At 43.8% G+C, this 14,529-nt stretch overlaps 1 protein-coding gene across 1 annotated transcript in view; it reads left to right on the forward strand.

Moving 5' to 3' along the window:
- The window catches only part of LOC126162531 (probable tRNA (guanine(26)-N(2))-dimethyltransferase), an 82,638-nt gene that overhangs the window by 23,452 nt on the left and 44,657 nt on the right, over positions 1-14,529 (forward strand). The window contains exon 5 of the mRNA XM_049919103.1: positions 8,271-8,419. Within this exon, the coding sequence (XP_049775060.1) occupies positions 8,271-8,419 (149 nt within the window). The remainder of the gene's footprint in view (positions 1-8,270; positions 8,420-14,529) is intronic.

Consider the following 14,529-nt stretch of genomic DNA (forward strand, 5'->3'; position numbering starts at 1 on the left):
AGGACAGGTATACACTCGCACACACACACATATCCATCCACACATACACAGACACAAGCAGACATTTGTAAAGGCAAAGAGTTTGGACAGAGATGTCAGTCGGGACGGAAGTACAGAGACAAAGATGATGTTGAAAGACAGGTGAGGTATGAGCGGCGGCAGATTGAAATTAGAAATTAGCGGAGATTGAGGCCTGGCGGATAGCGAGAAGAGAGGATATGCTGAAGGGCAAGTTCCCATCTCCGGAGTTCTGACAGGTTGGTGTTAGTGGGAAGTATCCAGATAACCCGGACGGTGTAACACTGTGCCAAGATGTGCTGGCCGTGCACCAAGGCATGTTTAGCCACAGGGTGATCCTCATTACCAACAAACACTGTCTGCCTGTGTCCATTCATGCGAATGGACAGTTTGTTGCTGGTCATTCCCACATAGAATGCATCACAGTGTAGGCAGGTCAGTTGGTAGATCACGTGGGTGCTTTCACACGTGGCTCTGCCTTTGATTGTGTACACCTTCCGGCTTACAGGACTGGAGTAGGTGGTGGTGGGAGGGTGCATGGGACAGGTTTTACACCGGGGGCGGTTACAAGGGTAGGAGCCAGAGGGTAGGGAAGGCGGTTTGGGGATTTCATAGGGATGAACCAAGAGGTTACGAAGGTTAGGTGGACGGCGGAAAGACACTCTTGGTGGAGTGGGGAGGATTTCATGAAGGATGGATCTCATTTCAGGGCAGGATTTGAGGAAGTTGTATCCCTGCTGGAGAGCCACATTCAGAATCTGATCCAGTCCCGGAAAGTATCCTGTCACAAGTGGGGCACTTTTGTGGTTCTTCTGTGGGAGGTTCTGGGTTTGAGAGGATGAGGAAGTGGCTCTGGTTATTTGCTTCTGTACCAGGTCGGGAGGGTAGTTGCGGGATGCGAAAGCTGTTGTCAGGTTGTTGGTGTAATGCGTCAGGGATTCCGGACTGGAGCAGATTCGTTTGCCACGAAGACCTAGGCTGTAGGGAAGGGACCGTTTGATGTGGAATGGGTGGCAGCTGTCGTAATGGAGGTACTGTTGCTTGTTGGTGGGTTTGATGTGGACGGACGTGTGAAGCTGCCCATTGGACAGGTGAAGGTCAACATCAAGGAAAGTGGCATGGGATTTGGAGTAGGACCAGGTGAATCTGATGGAACCAAAGGAGTTGAGGTTGGAGAGGAAATTCTGGAGTTCTTCTTCACTGTGAGTCCAGATCATGAAGATGTCATCAATAAATCTGTACCAAACTTTGGGTTGGCAGGCCTGGGTAACCAAGAAGGCTTCCTCTAAGCGACCCATGAATAGGTTGGCGTACGAGGGGGCCATCCTGGTACCCATGGCTGTTCCCTTTAATTGTTGGTATGTCTGGTTTTCAAAAGTGAAGAAGTTGTGGGTCAGGATGAAGCTGGCTAAGGTAATGAGGAAAGAGGTTTTAGGTAGGGTGGCAGGTGATCGGCGTGAAAGGAAGTGCTCCATCGCAGCGAGGCCCTGGACGTGCGGGATATTTGTGTATAAGGAAGTGGCATCAATGGTTACAAGGATGGTTTCTGGGGGTAACGGACTGGGTAAGGATTCCAGGGGTTCGAGAAAGTGGTTGGTGTCTTTGATGAAGGATGGGAGACTGCATGTAATGGGTTGAAGGTGTTGATCCACGTAGGCAGAGATACGTTCTGTGGGGGCTTGGTAACCAGCTACAATGGGGCGGCCGGGATGATTGGGTTTGTGAATTTTAGGGAGAAGGTAGAAGGTAGGGGTGCGGGGTGTCGGTGGGGTCAGGAGGTTGATGGAGTCAGGTGAAAGGTTTTGTAGGGGGCCTAAGGTTCTGAGGATTCCTTGAACCCTTCTTTCCATCAGTCCCTATACCAGTTCCAAACTGAACAATCCATTGCCCTCACCCACCTAATCCTTCACCTACACATCAACTCAGCCAATGAACACACCCGTCAACTCCTATCCTTAATAAAAGTCCTCAATCTTTCCTCTCCCACGTCCACACCGGCTATTCAGAGCATCCTCCTACAGGCCAACCGCCAATTAGAACAGCATGCCACCCTTCACCTCAAAAAACTATCCAATCTCCTGGTTTCCCACCTCCGGAAAGGCAACTCACTCACCCTTCACAACCTTTCCAGCAAACCTCAACCACCTCTCATTGCACACAAACCCAGTCTCTCCCATCTACTCAATCTCCCACTTCCAGCTCCACTCCCTCCAAAACCTCAAAATTCCGATCAACACAATCTGGCATCACAACACCCTAATTCAGTAGTTAACCTTTCCTCCAAACCTCTCTCCCAATCCGAAACCTCTGTCCTATCCAAAGGCCTCACCTTCAGCCCCACTCCCAGATTCAACCAAACAGCCCTCGTCAAAGATTTACTGTCCTACACTCGTACTCTCTGCTGGAAGTATCACTTTGCCACGAAGAAAAATGATCCTAATCCGACTCCCCGAGACACTATCCAAATTGAACCCTGCCTGGAACAGTTCCGTCCTCCGTCACAGCGGGACCCACCTCCTCTTCCTCAAAATCACCCTCTCCAAACCTTCCAGGAATTTCTGACTTCCAGCCTTGCCTCTCAATCCTTCTTAAAAAACCTTAATCCTACTCCCAACATCACCACTGCTGAAGCCCAGGCTATCCGTGATCTGAAGGCTGACCGGTCCATCGTCATTCTTCCGGCGGACAAGGGTTCCACGACCGTGGTACTTGATCGTCGGGAGTACGTGGCTGAGGGACTGCGTCAGCTTTCAGACAACACCACATACAAAGTTTGCCAAGGTAATCCCATTCCTGATGTCCAGGCAGAGCTTCAAGGAATCCTCAGAACCTTAGGCCCCCTACAAAACCTTTCACCTGACTCCATCAACCTCCTGACCCCACCGACACCCCGCACCCCTACCTTCTACCTTCTCCCTAAAATTCACAAACCCAATCATCCCGGCCGCCCCATTGTAGCTGGTTACCAAGCCCCCACAGAACGTATCTCTGCCTACGTGGATCAACACCTTCAACCCATTACATGCAGTCTCCCATCCTTCATCAAAGACACCAACCACTTTCTCGAACGCCTGGAATCCTTACCCAGTCCGTTACCCCCAGAAACCATCCTTGTAACCATTGATGCCACTTCCTTATACACAAATATCCCGCACGTCCAGGGCCTCGCTGCGATGGAGCACTTCCTTTCACGCCGATCACCTGCCACCCTACCTAAAACCTCTTTCCTCATTACCTTAGCCAGCTTCATCCTGACCCACAACTTCTTCACTTTTGAAAACCAGACATACCAACAATTAAAGGGAACAGCCATGGGTACCAGGATGGCCCCCTCGTACGCCAACCTATTCATGGGTCGCTTAGAGGAAGCCTTCTTGGTTACCCAGGCCTGCCAACCCAAAGTTTGGTACAGATTTATTGATGACATCTTCATGATCTGGACTCACAGTGAAGAAGAACTCCAGAATTTCCTCTCCAACCTCAACTCCTTTGGTTCCATCAGATTCACCTGGTCCTACTCCAAATCCCATGCCACTTTCCTTGATGTTGACCTTCACCTGTCCAATGGGCAGCTTCACACGTCCGTCCACATCAAACCCACCAACAAGCAACAGTACCTCCATTACGACAGCTGCCACCCATTCCACATCAAACGGTCCCTTCCCTACAGCCTAGGTCTTCGTGGCAAACGAATCTGCTCCAGTCCGGAATCCCTGAGGCATTACACCAACAACCTGACAACAGCTTTTGCATCCCGCAACTACCCTCCCGACCTGGTACAGAAGCAAATAACCAGAGCCACTTCCTCATCCTCTCAAACCCAGAACCTCCCACAGAAGAACCACAAAAGTGCCCCACTTGTGACAGGATACTTTCCGGGACTGGATCAGATTCTGAATGTGGCTCTCCAGCAGGGATACAACTTCCTCAAATCCTGCCCTGAAATGAGATCCATCCTTTATGAAATCCTCCCCACTCCACCAAGAGTGTCTTTCCGCCGTCCACCTAACCTTCGTAACCTCTTGGTTCATCCCTATGAAATCCCCAAACCGCCTTCCCTACCCTCTGGCTCCTACCCTTGTAACCGCCCCCGGTGTAAAACCTGTCCCATGCACCCTCCCACCACCACCTACTCCAGTCCTGTAAGCCGGAAGGTGTACACAATCAAAGGCAGAGCCACGTGTGAAAGCACCCACGTGATCTACCAACTGACCTGCCTACACTGTGATGCATTCTATGTGGGAATGACCAGCAACAAACTGTCCATTCGCATGAATGGACACAGGCAGACAGTGTTTGTTGGTAATGAGGATCACCCTGTGGCTAAACATGCCTTGGTGCACGGCCAGCACATCTTGGCACAGTGTTACACCGTCCGGGTTATCTGGATACTTCCCACTAACACCAACCTGTCAGAACTCCGGAGATGGGAACTTGCCCTTCAGCATATCCTCTCTTCTCGCTATCCGCCAGGCCTCAATCTCCGCTAATTTCTAATTTCAATCTGCCGCCGCTCATACCTCACCTGTCTTTCAACATCATCTTTGCCTCTGTACTTCCGTCCCGACTGACATCTCTGTCCAAACTCTTTGCCTTTACAAATGTCTGCTTGTGTCTGTGTATGTGTGGATGGATATGTGTGTGTGTGCGAGTGTATACCTGTCCTTTTTTCCCCCTAAGGTAAGTCTTTCCGCTCCCGGGATTGGAATGACTCCTTACCCTCTCCCTTAAAACCCATATCCTTTTGTCTTTCCTTCTCCTTCCCTCTTTCCTGACGAGGCAACCGTTGGTTGCGAAAGCTTGGATTTTGTGTGTATGTTTGTGTTTGTTTGTGTGTCTGTCGACACACAAAATTCAAGCTTTCGCAACAAACTGTTGCCTCATCAGGAAAGAGGGAAGGAGAGGGAAAGACGAAAGGATGTGGGTTTTAAGGGAGAGGGTAAGGAGTCATTCCAGTCCCGGGAGCGGAAAGACTTACCTTAGGGGGAAAAAAGGACGGGTACACACTCGCACACACACACATATCCATCCACACATATACAGACACAAGCAGACATATTTAATATGTTTAATATATTGATCTTTAAATATGTCTGCTTGTGTCTGTATATGTGTGGATGGATATGTGTGTGTGTGTGTGTGCGAGGGTGTACCCGTCCTTTTTTCCCCCTAAGGTAAGTCTTTCCGCTCCCGGGACTGGAATGACTCCTTACCCTCTCCCTTAAAACCCACATCCTTTCGTCTTTCCCTCTCCTTCCCTCTTTCCTGATGAGGCAACAGTTTGTTGCGAAAGCTTGAATTTTGTGTGTATGTTTGTGTTCATTTGTGTGTCTGTCGACCTGCCAGCACTTTCATTTGGTAAGTCACATCATCTTTGTCTTTAGATATATTTTTCCTTCGTGGAATGTTTCCTTCTATTATAACTATATATATATATATATATATATATATATATATAGGGAAACATTCCACTCTCTGTAAATGTGATAACACTCCAGACAAGGCATCTGCAACTGATTTTGACATTGTGTATACTCAGTACCAAGACTAAGTTATCTGTGCACCGTTCAATCTTTCGACCAACTTTGTTGTATGGGAGCAAAAGCTGGGTAGATTCAGGTTATCTTATCAACAAGGTTGAGGTTACGGAAATGAAAGTAGCTAGGATGATTGCAGGTACTAGTAGACGGGAACAATGGCAGGAGGGTGTCCACAATGAGGAAATCAAAGAAAAACTGGGAATGAACTCTATAGATGTAGCAGTCAGGGCGAACAGGCTTAGATGGTGGGGTCATGTTACACGCATGGGAGAAGCAAGGTTACCCTGACTCATGGATTCAGCAGTAGAGGGTAGGAGGAGTCGGGGCAGACCGAGGAGAAGGTACCTGGACTCGATTAAGAATGATTTTGAAGTAATAGGTTTAACATCAGAAGAGGCACCAATGTTAGCACTGAATAGGGGATCGTGGAGGAACTGTATAAGGGGGGGCTATGCTCCAGACTGAACGCTGAAAGGCATAATCAGTCTTAAATGATGATGATGATCATGTATACTGAGTAGCACTTTTTTACAACATATAAAATGGCTAAATACTGACTTACGGAGAACTGATTGAGTTTGAGTGACTGCAAACTACACACTCTTTGTTGTTGGTGACTACTGATTCTGGACAACTAATACCACCTTATTTTGCAGTGGCTGCATGTTTACTGTGAAAGACAATGACCGATGAAGAAAATTTTGATTTTCATAAATTTGTGAAATTTTTGTCAGGTGCTCATTGCACCACAGAGGCTACTTTATGAGACAGCCTGGGCAATGTGAGGATTTCGCTGAGACTTAAGTCCAAAACTCTTAATGCCATAATGCACTTGCGACCAGGTGCCATGTACACTAATGCATCATGTATGAATGATTCCATGAAAGCCATGCAGTTGAAGTTACACTGTCAAATGAAGCCTGCAAGGACCAAATAGGAATGACCTTTTTTTTGTAACATTAACTGAATCTTGGTAAGATGGCTGATAGTTGAGTTTGATGACTAATGTACATACTCAAAAACTGTAGATGTATGCAAATAATTTTTTAAATTAATATTTCAGCCTGAGGTCTCACAAATGGTATCACTGCCAGTTTCAAATTATTGCCAAGTCATGATTAGACAATCTCAATAAAAATAAAGAAGAAAGGGGTATTTCCTATCCCCTGTCCTCATTTATTGTTTAAACAGTCATCTGATAGTGATGTGAGTATAAACCAAAACTGGTAATAGTACAATGTATGTGACAAGGTTGAAAGACATAATCTTAATAAAAACAGTAATGTCTTACGGTGAGCAGCACTACTTACCTAGCAATACAGCATACAGTGACAGAGGTAGAATTCCAAACTCTCCTTCAGTTTGTTGAAATTCACTAATGGAGGAACAGGTGGAACTGATGCCACCTTTTACTGCTTCAGGGAATTCAAAAGGAGCTCATACTGCTTTTACTATTGCAGCATCAACTTTTGTTAACTCACATAAAAAACTTTGGATCCATAATGAAGTAGTTGAAAATGTACTAGTGTTGAAGCCTTGTTGCCATTTAAGTATCCCATGAGGTACTTCATTACTGAATTTGTTATGTGACTGATAGAAGAGAGCTGTGCTCAAAGAACAAGTTCACTTAATGCAAGATTGTCAAGAGTGAACAAATGTACCAAATATTTCAAAAGTCAATGAATAACATAAACAGTGAACTTCTGTGCAGCTCATTTTATTCTGCTTCGGAGATAGAGGCTTTGCCCATTGAAGTTGCCAGTAGTGGTTCCCCTGCTGTATGTTGCAAAATAGCCAAATGTCTTGCCCCATTTCCTCGATACCATCTGGTGAGAGCTTGGATGATTCCCTTTTCCTACGCCTTTGATTCAGGATACTAAAGCTACAATGTTATTGGTGCTATAATGATAGAAACGACATTGTGTTTCAACAAGGCCTCACCAGACCAGTTTATGTATATAATGAGCATAATGGCTATTTAATATATTGTGGGACACACACTAATTTACTTTCACATCTGACACACTCTTTTAGTTATTAAATAATGGAAACTCCAGGTAGGAATATCAACAATGTACGAAAAGATAGATTGCTACTTACCATAAAGAAGACATGTCAAGTTGCAGACATGCACGATTAAAAGACATTCACATTTATCAAGTATGACATACTAAATTATGCTTGGTAATGGAAAGTCCTGGTGGAACGTAGTTAATTTATGAGTAACATTCATCAACACCCCCCCCCCCCCCCCCCCACACACACACACACAGAGAGAGAGAAGTGTGAAAGTGTGACTGAATAGAGTGCAGGGTGAGTGGGCTTATGTCAGGTGGAGTGGGCGAGGGAAGAAGGCAGCCTGGAGGGACAAGCAGATGCATAGGATAGAAATGAGGGAGGTAAACACAGCAGGTGCATCAGATAAGAATGCAAGATAATGAGTTTTTTTATCTCTTCAGTGAAGTATGCACTGTTTTGAAACTTTGTTATTGATGAAAACTGTGTACTCTTTCATGACTTGCACCTGGAACCTTGCCTTTCATGGGCAGTGCATTTCCCATATGAGTTACTCAGGCACATGAGGATTTTATGCATAAGCTTTGAATATTATGCGGTGGAAATTTGTAGTGGTGCTTAAATAAGTATGTGTAAACATTCTGTTTTTACTTTCCTTTAGTAGTATGATTAAAGAAGAAAAATTATTTTTTATAGGCACTGAGGATACTACTGCAGTGTATTGAAGCCCACGCAAATCGTTATGGACGATACATTGTTCCTCTGCTCTCACTTAGTGTTGATTTCTATATCAGAGTATTTGTCAGGGTATTCACTGGTCCTGTTCACTGCAAACGAACAACAAGGTAAGTGTTAGTTATAGTGTTTACTGAAGCTGAAATGATAAATTTTATGTTCTGTTTCTCCAAACACGGTAAAACTGTGATTTCCATGTGTGTAATGTATGTCTCCCCCCCCCCCCCCCCCCCCCCCCAGGGCTTGCGTGCCTCAATGATACAGATAGCCGTACTGTAGGTGCAACCACAACGGAGGGGTATCTGTTGAGAGGCCAGACAAATGTGTGGTTCCTGAAAAGGGGCAGCAGCCTTTTCAGTAGTTGCAGGGGCAACAGTCTGGATGATTGACTGATCTGGCCTTGTAACACTAACCAAAATGGCCTTGTTGTTCTGGTACTGCGAACGGCTGAAAGCAAGGGGAAACTACAGCCGTAATTTTTCCTGAGGGCACGCAGCTTTACTGTATGATTAAGTGATGATGGTGTCCTCTTGAGTAAAATATTCCGGAGGTAAAATAGTCCCCCATTCGGATCTCCGGACAGGGACTACTCAAGAGGACGTTGTTATCAGGAGAAAGAAAACTGGTGTTCTACGGATCGGAGTGTGGAATGTCAGATCCCTTAATCGGGCAGGTAGGTTAGAAAATTTAAAAAGGGAAATGGATAGGTTAAAGTTAGATATAGTGGGAATTAGTGAAGTTCGGTGGCAGGAGGAACAAGACTTCTGGTCAGGTGAATACAGGGTTATAAATACAAAATCAAATAGGTGTAGTGCAGGAGTAGGTTTAATAATGAATAAAAAAATAGGTGTACGGGTAAGCTACTACAAACAGCATAGTGAACGCATTATTGTGGCCAAGATAGACACGAAGCTCACACCTACTACAGTAGTACAAGTTTATATGCCAACTAGCTCTGCAGTAGACGAAGAAATTGATGAAATAAAAGAAATTATTCAGGTAGTGAAGGGAGACGAAAATTTAATAGTCATGGGTGACTGGAATTCGTCAGTAGGAAAAGGGAGAGAAGGAAACATAGTAGGTGAATATGGATTGGGGGGTAAGAAACGAAAGAGGAATCCGCCTGATAGAATTTTGCGCAGAGCATAACTTAATCATAGCTAATACTTGGTTTAAGAATCATCAAAGAAGGTTGTATACAGAACCCTGGAGATACTAAAAGGTATCAGATAGATTATATAATGGTAAGACAGAGATTTAGGAACCAGGTTTTAAATTGTAAGACATTTCCAGGGGCAGATGTGGACTCTGACCACAATCTATTGGTTAAGAACTGTAGATTTAAACTGAAGAAACTGCAAAAAGGTGGGAATTTAAGGAGATGGGACCTGGATGAACTGAAAGAACCAGAGATTGTACAGAGTTTCAGGGAGAGCATAAGGGAACAGTTGACAGGAATGGGGGAAAGAAATACAGTAGAAGAAGAATGGGTAGCTTTGAGGGATGAAATAGTGAAGGCAGCAGAGGATAAAAGAGGTAAAAAGACGAGGGCTAGTAGAAACCCTTGGGTAACAGAAGAAATATTGAATTTAATTGATGAAAGGAGAAAATATAAAAATGCACTAAATGAAGCAGGCAAAAAGGAATACAAATGTCTCAGAAATGATATCGACAGGAAGTGCAAAATGGCTAAGCAGGGATGGCTAGAGGACAAATGTAATGATGTAGAGGCTTATCTCACTAAGGGTAAGATAGATACTGCCTACAGGAAAATTAAAGAGACCTTTGGAGAAACGAGAACGACTTGCATGAATATCAACAGCTTTGATGGAAACCCAGTTCAAAGCAAAGAAGGGAAAGCAGAAAGGTGGAAGGAGTATATAGAGGGCCTATACAAGGGTGATGTACTTGAGGACAATATTATGGAAATGGAAGAGGATATAGATGAAGATGAAATGGGAGATATGATATTGTGTGAAGAGTTTGACAGAGCACTGAAAGACCTGAGTCGAAACAAGGCCCCCCGGAGTAGACAACATTCCATTAGAACTACTGACAACCTTGGGGGAACCAGTCCTGACAAAACTCTACCATCTGGTGAGCAAGATGTATGAGACAGGCGAAATACCCTCAGACTTCAAGAAGAATATAATAATCCCAATCCCAAAGAAAGCAGGTGTTGACAAATGTGAAAATTACTGAACAATCAGTTTAATAAGCCACAGCTGTAAAATACTAACGCGAATTCTTTACAGACGAATGGAAAAACTTATAGAAACCGACCTCGGGGAAGATCAGTTTGGATTCCGTAGACATGTTGGAACATGTGAGGCAATACTGACCCTATGACTTATCTTAGAAGAAAGATTAAGGAAAGGCAAACCTACGTTTCTAGCATTTGTAGACTTAGTGAAAGCTTTTGACAATATTGACTGCAATACTCTCTTTCAAATTCTGAAGGTGGCAGGGATAAAATACAGAGAGCGAAAGGCTATTTACAATTTGTACAGAAAGCAGATGCCAGTTATAAGAGTCAAGGGACATGAAAGGGAAGTAGTCGTTGGGAAGGGAGTGAGACAGGCTTGTAGCCTATCCCCGATGTTATTCAATCTGTATATTGAGCAAGCAATAAAGGAAACAAAAGAAAAGTTCGGAGGAGGTGTTAAAATCCATGGGGAAGAAATAAAAACTTTGAGGTTCGCCGATGACATTGTAATTCTGTCAGAGACTGCAAAGGACTTGGAAGAGCAGTTGAACGGAATCGATAGTGTCTTGAAAGGAGGGTATAAGATGAACATCAACAAAAGCAAAACGAGGATAATGAAATGTAGTCGAATTAAGTCGGGTGATGCTGAGGGAATTAGATTAGGAAATGACACACTTAAAGCAGTAAAGGAGTTTTGCTATTTGGGGAGCAAAATAACTGATGATGGTCGAAGTAGAGAGGATATAAAATGTAGACTGGCAATGGCAAGGAAAGCGTTTCTTAAGAAGAGAAATTTGTTAACATCGAGTATTGATTTAAGTGTCTGGAAGTCGTTTCTCAAAGTATTTGTATGGAGTGTAGCCATGTATGGAAGTGAAATGTGGACGATAAATAGCTTAGACAAGAAGAGAAAAGAAGCTTTTGAAATGTGGTGCTACAGAAGAATGCTGAATATTAGATGGGTTGATCACACAACTAATGAGGCGGTATTGAATAGAATTGGGGAGAAGAGGAGTTTGTGGCACAGCTTGACTAGAAGAAGGGATCGGTTGGTAGGACATGTTGTGAGACATCGAGGGATCACCAATTTAGTATTGGAGGACAGCGTGGAGGGTAAAAATCGTAGAGGGAGACCAAGAGATGAATACACTAAGCAGATTCAGAAGGATGTAGGTTGTAGTAGGTACTGGGAGATGAAGAAGCTTGCACAGGATAGAGTAGCATGGAGAGCTGCATCAAACCAGTCTCAGGACTGAAGACCACAACAACAACAACAACAACAATGTATGTCTGTGTGGCTTAATAAAATACCTTGAAATAGTGACACATTTCTTTCTTTGTTTAACTAGCAAAGTATTCTGAGTGCCCTGTAATATGTGTCTTGAATTTACAGTAAATGTATGAAAATAAAATCTCGAAACAATCTTTCACATCTGTTTTTTTAGATAGTAAAAATTTTGATAGCCATTTTTCCCTGCTTATTAAATATTATGAATTTAATTTCGGTTTTCCTGAAACTCTGGAATGTTTGCAAACCATTCTTCAAGCTGAAGCTTGCTGAACCTTGTTTATTTTTGGTTGTTCCTTTTCTTCCCTTTAAATACCACTGCATTCTTTCTCCCAATTGTAGTTAATGGGTGTATGAAACCACATGCATTTTAACAATACATACAACCATTTTACTTATCTAAATTAATGCACTTAATATACATGACATGAGGTCTATCAGTTTCATTCTGTAGATTCCCTCACAGAACTCTGTAAGGTACTTTTGTGTTTAAATAAACTAATTTGCAGAAAATACAGAAAATGTATTCATTCATAAAAAAATACGATACTGAAGCTAATAAGGAAATTTAATGCAGTAGTGAAAGCATATGGCATATATTCTAGCATATCTCCCCTGCCCCCTCCTCACACTGTACTTATGAAGCACATCATACCAGACGAAAGTCTGTTTCATGGATATTGTTTCTTTGGGTAATATATGATAGCTGATGAGATATGTACAGTGGTTTGTGGGTATTCTCTAGATTCAATAAATAATGTAAGGAGTAAAATTAATGTCTAATGCTATAGTTAGTTGAGGCATTAAGCATTCAACAAAAACACACACACACACACACACACACACACACTCACTCACTCACTATCACACACACACACACACACACACACACACACACACAATTTCAGTCTTGTCACTGGCATATCCTACCCTACTGGAGGAAGAACTACTTGTGAAAGCAGTCATGTCATATACCAACTGTGCTGTAACTTCTGCACAGCCTTTCTGTGAGCATGGTCTCCAGCAAACCGTTCACCTGAAATGAACGGACTGCGCCAAATAGTGGCCTTGACTAGCTAATGGCAGAACATGTTGCCGAGTATAGCATGCTGCTCTGTAATGGGTGCTTCACAACCTGTGCTGTACTGGTTCAAAATATCCTTGAATTCCACAGTCTCCCTGGCCTCTGTCTATTTCAAGAGCCAGCCTTACACCCAGATCCATCCCTATTCTTGTGCCCTTGTTCTCAGTGCTTCCTTGAAGAAAGTTCATGAAATTTCTGTATGCAGTATCCTGCTACTAGTGCATGTGAGTCTGAGTGTGCCAAGAGTAATGTCACTGTGCATGTGTACTTAAATCAACCGGCAAGTTTATCAGCACGAGCTGCCCACTAGAGGCTACCTGTAGGAAGTGTGCATACAGCACAGTTGCCACTCCACCATCTACTGGCAACTGGCACCTGTATGTACGCAGAGCAGTGCTTACTCACTCTGACAATGTTCTTTTACTTTATACTGCTCACATCAGTTGCACCTTCTGTACGATTCTTTTGTCTTGTTTTGTGTGGAGTCATGAGAGGCTTATTTCTGTTATTTTTCTGAGGTTTATGAATAAAGATTTTGGCGTGTGAGACTCAAATATGTACAAAGTCGTTAATTTCTTTCATGGATTCCACATAAGGTGTACCAATTACTGTGTCAGCGTGCCACTTTACAAGAACTGGCAGCTCTTATTTTGATCACATGTGCAGTTTAGTGTCCAGCTACCATCGAATGTATGTCATAATGGTGCGAGTTGAATTCTACTGATGCTGCAAGAAACCAAACCAGTCGTACTGGCCCTGCGCAGCCGAACTTCACACCTGTAACCATAAGTGTCAGTTAGTTACTGATGGCCATAATGACTCTTATGCAGACTTTATGGTGCACAGGGCAATTATATGTTTAATGCCAGACAAGGAGGTGTGCCAGAAGTCTTTACTCTCTGTAACCCCCCCCCCTCCAGTGCACCAATATGTTGACAGTTCTGAGCGACCAGTTACTTTCACCTCAAAATCTGTCACTCAGCCCAGCAGTATTACTGTCAGGGGAAAAAAGAGGCTCCTACTGTCGTTTATGCTCTCCAGAAATTTCATGCTTTTTGTATGGCTCCAAGTTTTTCCTTATTACTGACCATAAACTGTTGGTTTCACCCTCACACTTCCATTGACATTGGCTGAGGTCACAATTTGTATGCTTTTGAGGTTTTTATTGAAGGGTTGCCTTGCATTGTAGTTTCTGACAATGGACCCCAGTTTGTTTCTCATACCTTCCGATTGTTTTTTTTTCCCAACCATGACATTGATACTGTTATAGCTCCGCCATTCCACCCACTATCAAATGATGAGGCAGAACATCTAGTTTGTATATTCAAGTCCCAAATGAAAAAGTTTATTGTGGATTCTTCGCCAGACGATGCCCTTCTCCATTTTCTGAGCACCTATATAGCTTCATGCCTATAGGGGAGTGGAGTTTGACTGAGTTACTTCAAGGCCAGCAACCATGCATGTTCTTCCATCATCAGCAGCCTGCACTGCATCTGTCACAGTTGGGTTCGTCCAGACGCTTTGTGCCAGGATCCCCGGTGAGCGCAAGGGTTTAGTCACAGGCCCAAGTGGATGCCAGCTGTTGTTGTCTGCCACCAGAGACACCACCTTTGTGATGTCTATACGGCCAACGGGCTGGTGG

Source organism: Schistocerca cancellata, chromosome 2, assembly GCF_023864275.1.
Source record: "Schistocerca cancellata isolate TAMUIC-IGC-003103 chromosome 2, iqSchCanc2.1, whole genome shotgun sequence".
NCBI classification, from domain to species: domain Eukaryota; kingdom Metazoa; phylum Arthropoda; class Insecta; order Orthoptera; family Acrididae; genus Schistocerca; species Schistocerca cancellata.